This window comes from Saccopteryx leptura, chromosome 2, assembly GCF_036850995.1.
Source record: "Saccopteryx leptura isolate mSacLep1 chromosome 2, mSacLep1_pri_phased_curated, whole genome shotgun sequence".
Taxonomy (NCBI): domain Eukaryota; kingdom Metazoa; phylum Chordata; class Mammalia; order Chiroptera; family Emballonuridae; genus Saccopteryx; species Saccopteryx leptura.
Genome location: NC_089504.1, coordinates 77,859,368 through 77,873,094, shown reverse-complemented (window position 1 = coordinate 77,873,094; position 13,727 = coordinate 77,859,368). Strand labels below are relative to the sequence as shown.

Here is a 13,727-nt window from a genome sequence, read left to right as displayed (position 1 = left end):
TAAATTTGTATATTGCTTTGGGTAATATGGCCATTTTAACTATGTTGATTCTTCCAATCCATGAGCATTGAATATTTTTCCATTTCATTGTGTCTTTTTCAATTTCTTTCAATAATATTTTGTGGTTTTCAGTATATAGGTCCTTCACATCCTTTGTTAAGTTTATGCCTAGGTGTTGCTGCTGTTGTTGCAATTGTAAAAGGAATTGTTTTTTAGTTCATTTTCTGAAGTTTCATCATTGGCATACAGAGAAGCAATAAATTTTTGTATATTGATTTTGTATCCTGCAACTTTACTGTATTGGTTTATTGTATCTAATAGTTTTTTGGTGGAGTCTTTGGGGTTTTCTATATACATGTCATCTGCAAAAAGTGATACCTTTACTTCTTTCCCTATATGGATGTCTTTTATTTCTTTCTCTTGCCTGATTGCTCTGGCTAGGACTTGCAGACCTATGTTGTATAAGAGTGAAGAGAGTTGGCAGCTTTGTATTGTTCCTACTTTTAGAGGAAAAGTCCTCATTTTTTCACCATTTAGTATATTAGTTGATGGTTTGTCATATATGGCCTTTATTATGTTGAGGTACTTTCTTTCCTTTTATTCCAATTTTAGTGAGTGTTTTAATCATAAAACATTGTATTTTATCAAATGCCTTTTCTGCATCTATTGATAGGATCATATGATTTTTCTTCTTTGTTTTGTTGATATGGTATATTATGTTGATCAAGTTCTTTATGTTGAACCATCCCTGTGCTCCTGGAATGAATCCTACTTAATCATGATGTGTTATTTTTTTTAATGTGTTGCGTATTCAACTTGCTACTATTTTGTTTAGGATTTTTGCATCTGTACTTATTAGAGATATTGGTCTGTAGTTTTCTTTTTCTATGTTGTCCTTGCCAGGTTTTTGTATGAGGGTTATGATGGTGTTGGTGTTTTTAAAAATACATATGGAACACTGACCTGGGAATAATAAAAAGTAGACTTAAAATTTACACATGTATCATGTGTATTACACATACGTACAAATTAACGTGTTACAGACACAAGGATGGCAAAGACTCCTAGCTTCTTACCAACACCTATTTCTCCAATCTGGTTACACTGCTAGACCACAGTTCCCACTCCTCCCTTCTCCTGTTGAACTCGGTTCTACTATGGTTAGGACTTCTGTGAGTTGCAGCCAACTGTACACAAATAGAAGTGACTGTTCTTTTATTAGTTTCCTGTTGTTGCACAACAAATTATCACTAATTTAGCAGTTTAAAACAGTCATTTGTTAGATCATAGTTCTACAGGTCAGAAGTCTGAGCCAGCTTGACTGGGTCTCCTGCTTAGGATCTCACAAGGCAAAAATTAAGGTAGGAGCTAGAATGGGCTCCTGTTTGTAAGCTCTGGAGAAGAACTCCTTTCCATTCAGGTTATTGGCAGAATCTAGTTCAAGGCTTTGGGTCTGGAATCTCTGGCTCCTAGCTGGCTGTCATCCAAGAGCTATTCTCTACCCCTAGAGACTGAATGCGTTCCTTCCCACATGGCCCCCACCATCTTGAAACCGCAATAGCATGCCCAGTCCTTCTCAGACTTCCAATCTCTTTGACTTGTCCTTCTGCTTCTAGCCAGGGAAAATGCTCTGCTCTTAAAGTGCTCATGTGATTAGAGTAAGTGCAACCATAAATTTCTCTCTTTTACTATTAAAAAAGTAACAATCTGGGGAGTGACATCTTTTCATAGTAACAAGCTGACCCACACTCAAAGAGGAGGGGACTACCTATGAAGGAGTGTCACTGAAGGTCTTAGCATTCTGCATACCCTAATCCTCTTCTAGGCTGGCCCCATGAAAATATCCCATTCTTGTTCCAGTATACTTGTTCTTTTTGGTACCTTAAAAATCATGTGTTAAAAGATGGTGGCACTCCAGTCATCCTAGATCCCTGAAGCAGATGGAAAATAAGAATGAAACAAGCTTTGAGCAACAAGATCCATTAAAACTTCTTGGTTAAATCGATGCATTAGACCCTCTTGCAAAGTTCATATTAATACAACCAAACCAACTGGTTGAAAGTTAGACATAAAAAAGAACTTCCACTGTGGTAACTGGCGAGTGGAACTGACAAGAAGAAAACAGATCAGAAGTTTTTGAAGGAATTTTATTGCCCAAATAATCCATATTCTGGAACATCATATTCTGATTTTAGAAGTTGTACTAAATGTAAAATCTTCATAAATATACATATATGAAAAGTTATCCCTGAAGCATCAGACTTAGCTGATGTTAGTAACATTGGAACATATTTTGTTGGTAGTCTGCAAAAACACATGACAGTCTCATAATCATGGTATTTTAATAGGTATAGTTACACACTTTTCTTAGTCTTTACTGTCCATTATAGACCTTATAAATCACACAAGGGTTTCAAAGTGATTTGGGAGACAAAGAAAATCTAACCCCCAAAACTGAGAAAGGCTGTACTGTAAAATTTTTAAATTTTATATTTTGCCTTGGCCAGTTGGCTCAGTGGTAGAGCATCAGTCTGGCGTGTGGATGTCCTGGGTTGGATTCCTGATCAGGGCACACAGGAGAAGCAACCATCTGCTTCTCCACCCCTCCCCCATTCTCTATCTCACTTCCCCTCCTGCAGCCAAGGCTCAATTGGTTCAAATGCATCAGCCCTGGGTGCTGAGGATGGCTCTGTGGAGCCTCTGTCTCAGGCACTAAAAATAGCTTGGCTGTGAGCATGGCCCCAGATGAGGGTCACCAGGTGGATCCTAGTCAGAGCACATGTAGAAGTCTGTCTCTGTATCTCCCCTCCTCTCACTTGGGAAAAAAAGAAGAAAACAACTTTTAAAACTTCACATTTTGTCTGACCTGTGGTGGCACAGTGGATAAAGCGTCGACCTGGAAATGCTGAGGTCGCCAGTTCGAAACCCTGGGCTTGCCTGGTCAAGCACATATGGGAGTTGATGCTTCCAGCTCCTCCCCCCTTCTCTCTCTCTGTCTCTCTGTCTCTCTCTCTCCTCTCTAAAATGAATAAATAAAAAAATAAAAAAAATAAAAAAACTTCACATTTTGTCTTCTGCTGCCTTAACATGTCACACACAAGCTGTGGGCAGCCACTCAGGTCAACAACTACACCATTGTGATAAGGTGGACCTGTCTCTCTCTCCCCACCCCTGACCATGACCTAATGACACTCAAATGCACCAAGGAAATCCCCTTCGTGCCTTCTCTTGGGTATTCCACCCTGCCCTCCAATAAAGGGACTTCCCTAGGGTCTGCGTGCTCTCTACTGGCTCCCCACCTGTTGGGTTGAGCCTGCTCCCTTGATCCTCCCTGGCACAGAATCCCATCCCCTCAGTGACTTGGCTGTTCAGTGACTTGGCTGTCTAGGACCTTTTTTTTCCTGTACCTTTCTGGGTCCCCTCTTGTGACCACTCCTGACTAATCATCACACAAAAGAACATAAAACAAAGGCACAAAAGATTAAAAGAACAAACACAAAGGGGGAGAAGGAGGAAGTCAAAGAAATCCTTTGACTTCTTATCCCTCCCCCAGTATCTTGCCCACCTCGCCTTAACTTCTGAAGGACTGCTCATTCCGAGAAAAGCACCACCACCACCACACCCCCCGCCTCCTTAAACCCGGGAGCTGTCCTTAAACTCCACCTCGCCCAATTCTCACTACAGGTGTCCCCGTTTTCAAAAGTTCATGTTAGACCTCTTGCTTTTATGAAAGACCTACTTTAGCAGCTTTTTTTACTAACCACAAGAAACCCAATGAGGATTTTCACTTTTATGAAAAAAGGCAAAAAGTGAAAATAGTGTTCAGCTTTTCTTTTGCAGTGAGCCCTGATGGAGACAGCACATGTCCAGCAGTGACAGTGGCCCATCAAGTGAGATTCCCTGGGGACCTCACTCAGTACCTCAGCATCAAGCGACCAGAGCTTTGACCTGCACCTGCGAGCATCTGTCCTTCATCCCGATTTATTCTGTGCCTCCATTAGCTAGACATGTCCCAAAGTATCAGGAAAGCCTAAGAGAGCCCTAAGCCAGTTATGCTTAGCATAAAATGATGCAGTTAAGTGTTTGAATCCTGGAGAATGAAATAAAGATTGTGTGTGCCTTGACTTTTAGGTGTGAAAAACTTCAAATATTATTGCACATAAATTAATGGCAATGACTTCTTTGCTTTACACCACTTCTGCTTATGAAGGTTTTCATAGGAATTCTTGACTTTCAGGAAATACAGTGGGAAAGACCTGTATTCACCTATCAATGGGCCTAGCCCTTCTCTCTCACGTTAACAAGCTATCCACTCTAGAGAGACCCGGGCTGCCTGAAGCCCTGGGAATCTGTATGCAGCACAGGTGTCTTGGCAGAACGGAATCTGCTCTGCAAACATAAGCTCCATCCCACCCACGGTATTTCTCCTCAAAACAGTCACCTTTTTTACCAACCAAGTCTTGCCATTTTTAATATATTTCTAATTAATTTGGGATATTCTTTAAAATTCTACAAGTAGAACCTAAAACTCTCATAAACTCAATTTATAACATTAAAGAATTATGCCCTGGCCAAGTGGCTCAGTTGGTTAGAGCATCATCCTGATAATGCCAATATTGTGGGTTCAAGTCCCATATGAGAATCAACCAAGGAATGCATAAATAAGTGTAACAATAAATTGATATCTTTCTCTTTTTCAAATCAATCAATCAATAGATATATTTTAAAAAACATTAAAGGATCACTGTGGAGAAAGAAGCTTGCAAATATTAATATATGACTGTGTCAACAACAAACACTTTGATCTAAGAATCTCGGCTTCAAAGAAAATAATTTTCAGTTGCAGCTTTCATTTTAAATACCATACATGTCTATTAGCCAGGTGTATCAGTAAGCTCCAGCTTATTAACAACTTTTTTTTAAAACGTGGTTTAAGTTATCCTTCTTATGCATGGATGGCATTCTCACAAGCATCTTATTCAAGTCTGACACCTCTGGAAAGGATTTTTTAATATTCAATTGTCCTTAAATTTAGTTCAAAGGAGGCTGCATTTTGATCATTCTGAAGATCAGTAATAGAATGGATGGAGTGCTTATTATTATAAGAGCCCCCACCCTCTCCTGACGACATGATCAATTTCTTATACTGTATTTTACTTTGGGGAGGGGAGGTAAAAGGTTAGGAATTCCTTTAAGAAGCTGGTGATAGGCTAAGAACACTCTCCCTCAAAAAATGCATATATAAAATGTAACATACAATCTCAGAAAATATAAAGGCTCTCTGCAGCCTAATATGGAACCAGCTAAAAACCTGACAAAAGATGCAGTTATAGAAACCCTGTGTCAACCAATAAGCCATACCCAAGATTTTAAAGGCAGGAGAAAGCTTAGAGCAGACAATTAAGAAACTGAGAACTTCACTTAAAACCAAAAGCAACTATTTAGTATTTAATCAAATACTTTAACAAGGTCTAAGTCTCAACAAATGCATAAACAGATTTATGTAACATTCTCCAGAGCAAAGCATCTCTATACAGCACAAAATTTTAAATATGATAAAATCATAAAGAAATTAGTTAAAACAGAAAGGCACAGAATACCAATGTAATTAAATTTTTCCAGTTGAAGAATCTGAGTGTGACAATAATCACATACTAGAATATATCATACTACACAGCCTAACCAAATGACTTTCATCACTAAAATTAAAAAAATCACAAGATGCCCTGGCCAGTTGTCTCAGTGATAGAGTGTAGTTGTCTCAGTGGTAGAGCGTTGGTCTGGCATGTAGAAGTCCCAGGTTTGATTCCCAGAGTACACAGGAGAAGCGACAATCTACTTTTCCACTCCTCCCCCTCCCCTTTCTCTCTCTCTCTCTCTCTCTCTCTCTCCCTCACACATTCCACAGCCATGGTTCAAATGAGCAAGTTGACCGTGGCACTGAGGATGGCTCCATGGCCTGCCTCAGGTGCTAGAATAGCTCAGTTGCCAAGCAACAGAACAACGGCTCCAGATGGGGGTTGCCAGGTGGATCCTGGTCAGGGCCCATGCAGGAGTCTGTCTCTCCACCTTCCTGCCCCAATCCATTATGACTAATGTTCACAAAAAAAAGGGGGGGAAATTTGGACACAGATAAACAGGGAGAACAACACTACATGAACAAGAAGGCAGAGGTCCGGGTGTTGCATCTACAGGCATACTTTGAGATACTGCGGTTTGATTCCAGACCACCACAATAAAGCAAGTATCACAATAAAGTAAGCAGTAACATTTTTGTGTGGAGAGTCTTTCCTTCAATTTGTAAAAAACGCAGTGTCTGTGAAACTCCATAAAGTGAAGCCAATGAACTGAGGTGTGCTTGCACAAGCCACGAAAGCCCCAAGGCTGCCAACAAACCACCAGAAGCCAGGAGACAGGCCTGGCACATATTCTCGCCTAGCACCTTCCATGGGAGCACGGCCCCACTGACACCTTGACCTCAGCCCTCAAGTCTCCAGAAATGTGAAACAATAAATTTCCGTCATTTAAGGCACTAAGTTTGTGACACTTTGCTACACAGCTCTAACAAACTAATATAATGACCTAATAAATTTTACTCTGTAACAGACTTTCATGTCACTATAAAGCAAGTTATACCCATATCAACTGCTTGAAAAAGTTAAAAAAATAATAAATTATACAGACTTTCTAAGAACAGCAATGTTACTTATCTGCTACCAGTGTAAAACAAGTAAAAAAATGGCCATTAATTTTGCTAAAATAAAATCTCAATATGAATAAAACACTAAATGCAGAATAATACATTCTTATTTTCTCTATTTTACGGAAAAAGACAGTACCATATTTATTCTAATTACATGGTAAATTACATCTTTAGGAGCAACAAAGTAATAAAGTTTATTAAAGTAAAAAGATATTCAACTTTTTCTATTTATCATATTCTTCCACTCCAGTACATTTTATTTGGCAAAAGTAGTTTTTTTCACCTCAAATATCTTTCAATATCTTCACCTGAGATATTGAAAATAACTGTCAGAAACAGTCAGTCCTAAATCAAGAGAATAGTTATGACACATCTAATCAGAGATTTCAAAGCAGTGGGCAAACTCTAAAGGTATATTGCTTTATTCATATGAATATCACCCCTCCCTCACATAAGCAAAAACTAAATTTCATAAAAACTGGAGAAACAGCCTGAGGATATTCCAATTAGAAACAGGCTATTCAATCCAGCTTATCTGTTCCAAAAAAGAAATAATTCTAGGTCTAAAGCTTCCTCTGTAGATAAGATCAGGTTCATGAACTGTGTGGAGGAAATGAAGACTATGGCTATTTCTCCTAATAGCTTTGTCATGTGCAAACATCAGTACTGGCTTTACACACCCTTCAAAATACACATGTATACACTGGAAGAATAACCTTTGCCTTATGCTTTCTAAAATTGTGCTACACTGGGCAATGGATAAAAGACTATGTTTCTTCACTTTTAAAATGAAAGGCTTTTAGTAAAAAGCAGCAAATGATGCAGTGATTCAGCATCTGGGTTCCGTGTGATAAATACTAATCCTACCACAAGCAAATCTCCAAGGATCTAAGAAGTTCTTCACATCACGATTTCATTTTGTTTTGAGAACATTCAGAGCTACGTAGAACTAACTTCAGGACAAAGCAGAAATGGAGTCCTCTGATTATCTTTGTTAGGGTAGCAAAGCTAAAAATTCTAGCTTCTATAATTTCTTCATGCTCATTATTACCAATGTATGTACTTTTAATTTTTCTATTGATTTGAGAAAGAGAGAGAAAGGAAGAGAGGGGGAGAAGGGAAAGAGAGAAGTATCAACTCGTTGTTCACTCACTGTTCCATTTAGTTGTGTACTCACTGATTGCTCCTTCTAGGCGCCCTGACCAGATATCGAGCCTGCACCCTCAGTGCGGCAGCACCACGCTTTATCCACTGAACCACCCAGCCAGAGCCTCGTTATTACCAATGTTAAGGGACAGTATTTTTTCCTAATAAAATTATCTTCAATATTAATCGCATTTCTTAAACACTTTTTGTGTGTGCTCTACAAACCCAGTTATGTTCACATCAATTCTAAGAAATGGATATTATCCTCATTTTAGCAAGGAGAGTCAGAAGTTAAACAACTTGCTCTAAGTCATAAACAACAGAGGAGGGGTCAAGATTTAGCCTTTCCCACTCTAAAGCCAAGGTTCCTAAATGCTTTTTGGGCACCAAGATTAGCAAGGGAAGTCCCCAGTAACAACGTGAGAAAAGGATGTGGTGTTGGTAAATTTGACGCTGAGGTCTGCTTTCAAGAAGTGAGAAGTCCTGAAATAAAACTTAGTGACGGCAAAGAAGTCCTGCCTATGAACTAGGGGCAGTGTATATGCAAGTTCTGTAAATCTGGAGGAATTTGAAGCATAAAGTTATAAGAGGCCTTCCAAATTACACCAACAATACACTTCTGTTTGTAAACATTTCTGGCAGAGAGTTCCCAGAAAGATCCAATCTGAAGAGCAAAAATGATTATACTGATGGGCATTTTTACTAGAATCATCTTAGTTTCTGCAATGTTCCAAATCGACCAAAATAGCCAGTTCTATAGAGGCAAGTCCATGGCGACAGAGATGGCACGTGGGAACACACAAGCTGATTTTCATACTGTATCTGTCACCCTAACTTGACGGACATTCTGTAAAACACAGCTTTCACATTTTCTGAATGTTGATTTCTAGCGGGACTGTTACTGTAGCAGCCTGCGGAAAACCTCACTACTTCTTAGGAATTATCAGAAAACTCAGTATTAATTAAGACCAATCTATGGAAAAAAAAGTATTTAAGGATATATTAAAGAAATATTTAAAGAAACCAACAAAGCCCTTAACCAAAGATCCCTTAAACTAGAACTGTTTCAGAAGGATTAAAAATATAGTACCCACACTCATTATATAAGATATAGGTCACATTATAAGCATTCACTTATTTTTTTCTATATAAAATCCTTCAACCAAGCCCACTGAGATTTAGACCATTAGAATCTGAATTAATATTTTATTATAATCACAGCTTATTAACCCCCTAGAGAAAAATAGCCACATCCAAGATGTAAAAGGCTCACTAAAAATAAACTCTGAACTACATGATGATTCGGTTATGATAAGGCTGTAACCCTTGAGAAATTTTTAAAGACATGCTGCTAGTCAAGCTTGGCCTCAAAGGAGTCTGATGACCAAGTTCCCCATGGAAAAGTTCATTCCTCAGCTTTTCAGAGGGAAGCTCCATCCTCCCTCCCATTCCTCGGAGCCTGCAGGCGACTGTGGAAGGAGTGATTCAGAGACCACAGGGAAGAGCACAGCCCGCGGACATCCCTGCAGCCACCCTGTGTGCGGGCCGCCGTTCGTGCCAGCACATCCCGGGACAGCCGATGCACCGACACCGCAAGGTCACCGGAGAAAGAGGCGACTTTACATAATCTCCCGCCGCGCCGCCCCGGCACCTGCGCGCCTCGGCGACGGTGCAGCCGAGGTCCCCTCCCTGTCGCGCACTGGCCGGTGCGGAGGCGGCGCGCGAGCCGACCACGCGGGATGCCCACCGGGCGCCGCACTGAGCCGGGGGTGGGGAACGGGAGACGCCGCGCCGGGAGGGGCAGGGGATGCGGGCGGCGGCCGGGCGGCCGGGGTCCCCACGCTCCGTCCGACCGCCAGCGCCGAGCGCGCCCCTCGCGGCTCCACCCGGGACCGCCCCGCGGCGCACCTGTCCTGAGCCTTACCTGAGTGGCTTTATGGAATTGCTTCTTTAGCCCGGCCACCGACATGGTGCTGGAGGGGGCGCGGGCGCGGGCGGCCACCGGTGCAGGCAGGAGAAGGCGGTGGAGCGGAGCCGGAGGGCCGAGGCGGGCGGCGCGCTTGCCGGGCCGCCGCTGTGTCCTGCGGCCGCCGGGGCTGTGGGCGCTGGGGCGCGGAGCGGCGCGGGACGCGGGCTCGTGCGGATAGACACCCTGACGTCAGGGGCGGGTGATGCGGCCTCTTAAAGGGGACGCGGGAAGCCCCGCCCTGGGCGCGGGGCTGGTGGACAGGTGCTGAGGAACAAGCTACCTGGGCGCCGGCGCCCCACAAGCGGGCCTGGCTCCACGGCACCCGCGGGCCTGCCGCCTGGTTCCAGGACGCAGGGCGCTTTCGGGGCACCCCCGGGGAGTGCTGCTGTTACCCCTGCAGACTGCGGACAGGTCTCTGCAGCTTAATAGCCCATGCACCCGGCAAGACTCAGGTGATTTGCTTGGCTTCCAGGTAGCAGCAGCAGCGCTGCCTGCCCTTTGAGCCTGGCGTTTCTGTAGCCTGGGAAGGAGCAGCAGCGTTCTGTCTGGGGTAATGATTAAGTCATTGCTCCTTCTCTGCCTTTCTCCCGCTTGACTGGTCACAGAAAACATTTCTCTGCCCTGGCTTCAATATCCCGTAAACCTACATAACGGTGGAAAAAACCATCCACCCTTTTATTTTTATTATTATCACTAGCTGTACCCGGCCACGCGTTGCTGTGGCTCAGTCTGGTTAAATGGAAAAGAAAGAAAAGAGAAAGCGCACGTTTCTAATATGTTTAATTTCACAATGCTTGTGGGTATACAATATTTTTTGTTCCATTGTCTGTGCAGATATAGAGATTGGTTTGCCAAGTCTAGAACACGCAACATATAATTGTCCATGTGAGGAGCAATCCGTGTGTAGATCTAAAGCGCACAATTCTAAATATTGGCCCTGAGCTTTGTTGATGGTGATTGCAAACGCCGCCAATCGAATTGGGAACTGCAATCTCTTAAACTGAAATGGCATATCCGTTGGAATCATAGGAATGCAAGGAATGAGGATGCCTTTGAAAGGTCCTGTCAAGATTGCGTCTATGACTTTGCTCATTATTTTTTTTACAGTACACAGCCCCAAACACTTCATGTTTTATCATGAAATCCATCAGCGATTTCAGCTTCTGTCTGAAAACACGTGCTGTGATGTCATGCCCATCCACCTGTGATTGGCCAGGAAGTAAGAGCTGTTGTATATTGTCCCAAGCTGGATTGCATGTGAATGTAATGAATAGGTCTGGACGCCCATAGTGACGAACATACGCAATTGCATCTTGAGCATACTTATGCTTATGACATAGACTGCCTGTATATGAAGATAGCAAAATCGTTAGTCTTCCAACGTTAGTTGTATTACCGTCATTTACAACTGCATCTCGCAAATGAACGTATTCTTCAGAGCAAAACTTGGTCTGATTCAAACGGATGAATATCAACCATTCTGTTTCGATTTTTGCATACATATCAACGATGTATTGGTGAAACGATTGACAGCATTTCAAAATGTGATTGTATTCATTCTCTCAAATCGTTAATCAGTATGAGTAATAGTTCATTGCACTGCATTTCACATTTGTTTCTTCTCCACTGACTGGATTTATCATCTTAACATTGAAGTGATATCCATCAGCACCATCCCAAAAATATAATTGGATATTGCAGGGCATCGTAGCATTGATGAGTTTCTGCAACTTTTATCAATTGATTGTTTCTCTAATGAAGAACAATATCTCTAGGTTGGAATTGATCTCCGACTATAACAATTGCCACTTCGTCTATAGTTGGAGCATTGACTCTTTGCACATGTTCTCCAGCAGCTGTTTTGTCAGCATGAATAACAATCTTGTGTGTATCAGATGGTATCATGTCAATTGCTGTTTTGAACAAACACACTAAATTGTTTTTTTCATGAAGAAGCTCTTGCATTTGGGAAACAATGAACCTTTTTATGCTGGTAGAAATTCCGCAGTGTGCATTCAATTCATCATTGCCATCTCCGATGAAATACATTTGTAGGAATTTACGTTGACTATCTGGGAACGAAAGCAGGGAGCTGGCTTTATGATAAATTTGTCCTTTCACTTTGAAAGTTGGCATGAATTGAACTGTTACGATTTCTGCGCTAAACGACGTCATTTGGAAACATGAGTTCTATTTCCTGATGTCACATAGGAAATGCTTTGATTCGGCGGTGTATCCGGCAAGCAAAATTTTTAATGGCTCTGGCGGTTCTCCAAGTTGAAGCAGTTTAATTTTTCCGGCAGCGCAACACATTCCTTTCATCTCTCCATTAAATTTCAGAGCCTTGCAATAAGGACACACTTCAGTCATAGTGCTGATGAGAAGAACATGCCGGCTCAAACTATAATCATCAGCTGGGTTGTACTGGAATCCGAGGCGATTGTAATTGTGTGATTGCTGAGTACGGAGTTGTGTTTGATGCTGATCTGCTGTTTCTCGTTGACGTCTTTCAGCCACTCTCAGCCTGTCATGTTCATTCTGTTGAGAATGAAGCAGATCTGAAGCTGCAGAACGCAATATCTGTGCTCACAACTGTGCATCCTCAAGTCTGGCTGCTCGTAAATGGATCATAAATCGGAAACATTGAAATAGAATCGTAAAATATTTAGTATAGCGTGCGTTGCTTTTACGTCCAACAGATGGTGCTGTTTTTCAAAAAAGCATGTTTTTACCTGTCACAGGTGTGACATCTATATCTATAAAATAATAGGTATATAAAAAGCACGTGTTCAAATGCAACATCGTGTCAAAATTTCAAAGCAATCGGTGAAGAACTTTCAGAGATTTAAGATTTTGAACAAATGAACATTTACATTTTTATTTATATAGATGATTATTATTATTATTTTGGTCTGCTACAACTGACCTAAAAAGAACAAGATTTTTTAAAATCCTTAAAGTTAGTCAAGTAAATAAAATTGACGGGCCTATTACAACAGTAATAGGATTTAATACTCTGCTTACAGATATAAAAAAGCCAGAATGTGAACTTGGCTTTTACTTAAGAGAGTGGATTTTGGATTTTCAATCTAAAATAAGCATTACATAATATGAAAAGGCATGATACTAAGTTATACAAATACTATATATGTAAAGTATATATGGTTGGGCCAAAGCAAAACTCTAATGGAATTAGATTATTGGTAGCAGAACAGCACTAGATGTCTTTTAATTTCTAGTAATTAGCCACTTCCTCTGGTTTTCCAGGACTGAGGAGGACATAGGAAAGAACTTGAATACGCTCCCCACGTAGGGACCAAAGTTATAAGGAAGAGAATACAGAGTGACAGACGCCAAGGTGAGAGACATTGCCAAGGATGAATAGGAACAGCATAGCACAATGGGGGTAATAGGAATCCCTTTCCTTTCCTCCACAATCACTGCTGCTTGGAGAAAACCACAGACCTCACCCCAACCCCCACCCCAATCTAGCCAAGTAGCTTGAGGTCAGGGTCAGCATCTGATACAAGAGGATCCTCTCCGTACGTAAGCTGGGCTACCAATCCAATCACGTCCTTGATAACGCGAACTGAAACACATAAAAGCAGAGTCGAGCAGATAGCGATGCAAAATGCAGCAGTAAGAGCCGGTGGACCTGTGACCCAGTCTGTGGAGAGAATCAAACAAGAGTACCTTCCACATACATCCATGGTAGAACCATACTTTCCAAACCTTTTGCTTAAGTGGGGGCACAGTAACAAGTTTTAACTAATGGGTTAGGAAGGAAAGTGATTGTCATTTCTTGGCAGAGAATTTAACTGTTGGTATGAGGTACTACAAAGCTCTCTTTTCCCTGCAACAGTGTTCTAAATAGTTGTGTTCTATTGACCAGAATCCAGAGTGAGGACC

General features: G+C 41.6%; 1 protein-coding gene across 1 annotated transcript in view; it reads right to left on the bottom strand.

Annotated features, from left to right (window-relative positions):
• The window catches only part of SH3GL2 (SH3 domain containing GRB2 like 2, endophilin A1), a 263,678-nt gene extending 253,410 nt beyond the window's left edge, over positions 1-10,268 (bottom strand). Inside the window, exon 1 of the mRNA XM_066368229.1 lies at positions 9,774-10,268. Within this exon, the coding sequence (XP_066224326.1) occupies positions 9,774-9,818 (45 nt within the window). The 5' untranslated portion in view covers positions 9,819-10,268. The remainder of the gene's footprint in view (positions 1-9,773) is intronic.
• Between the last annotated feature and the right edge of the window lie 3,459 nt (positions 10,269-13,727).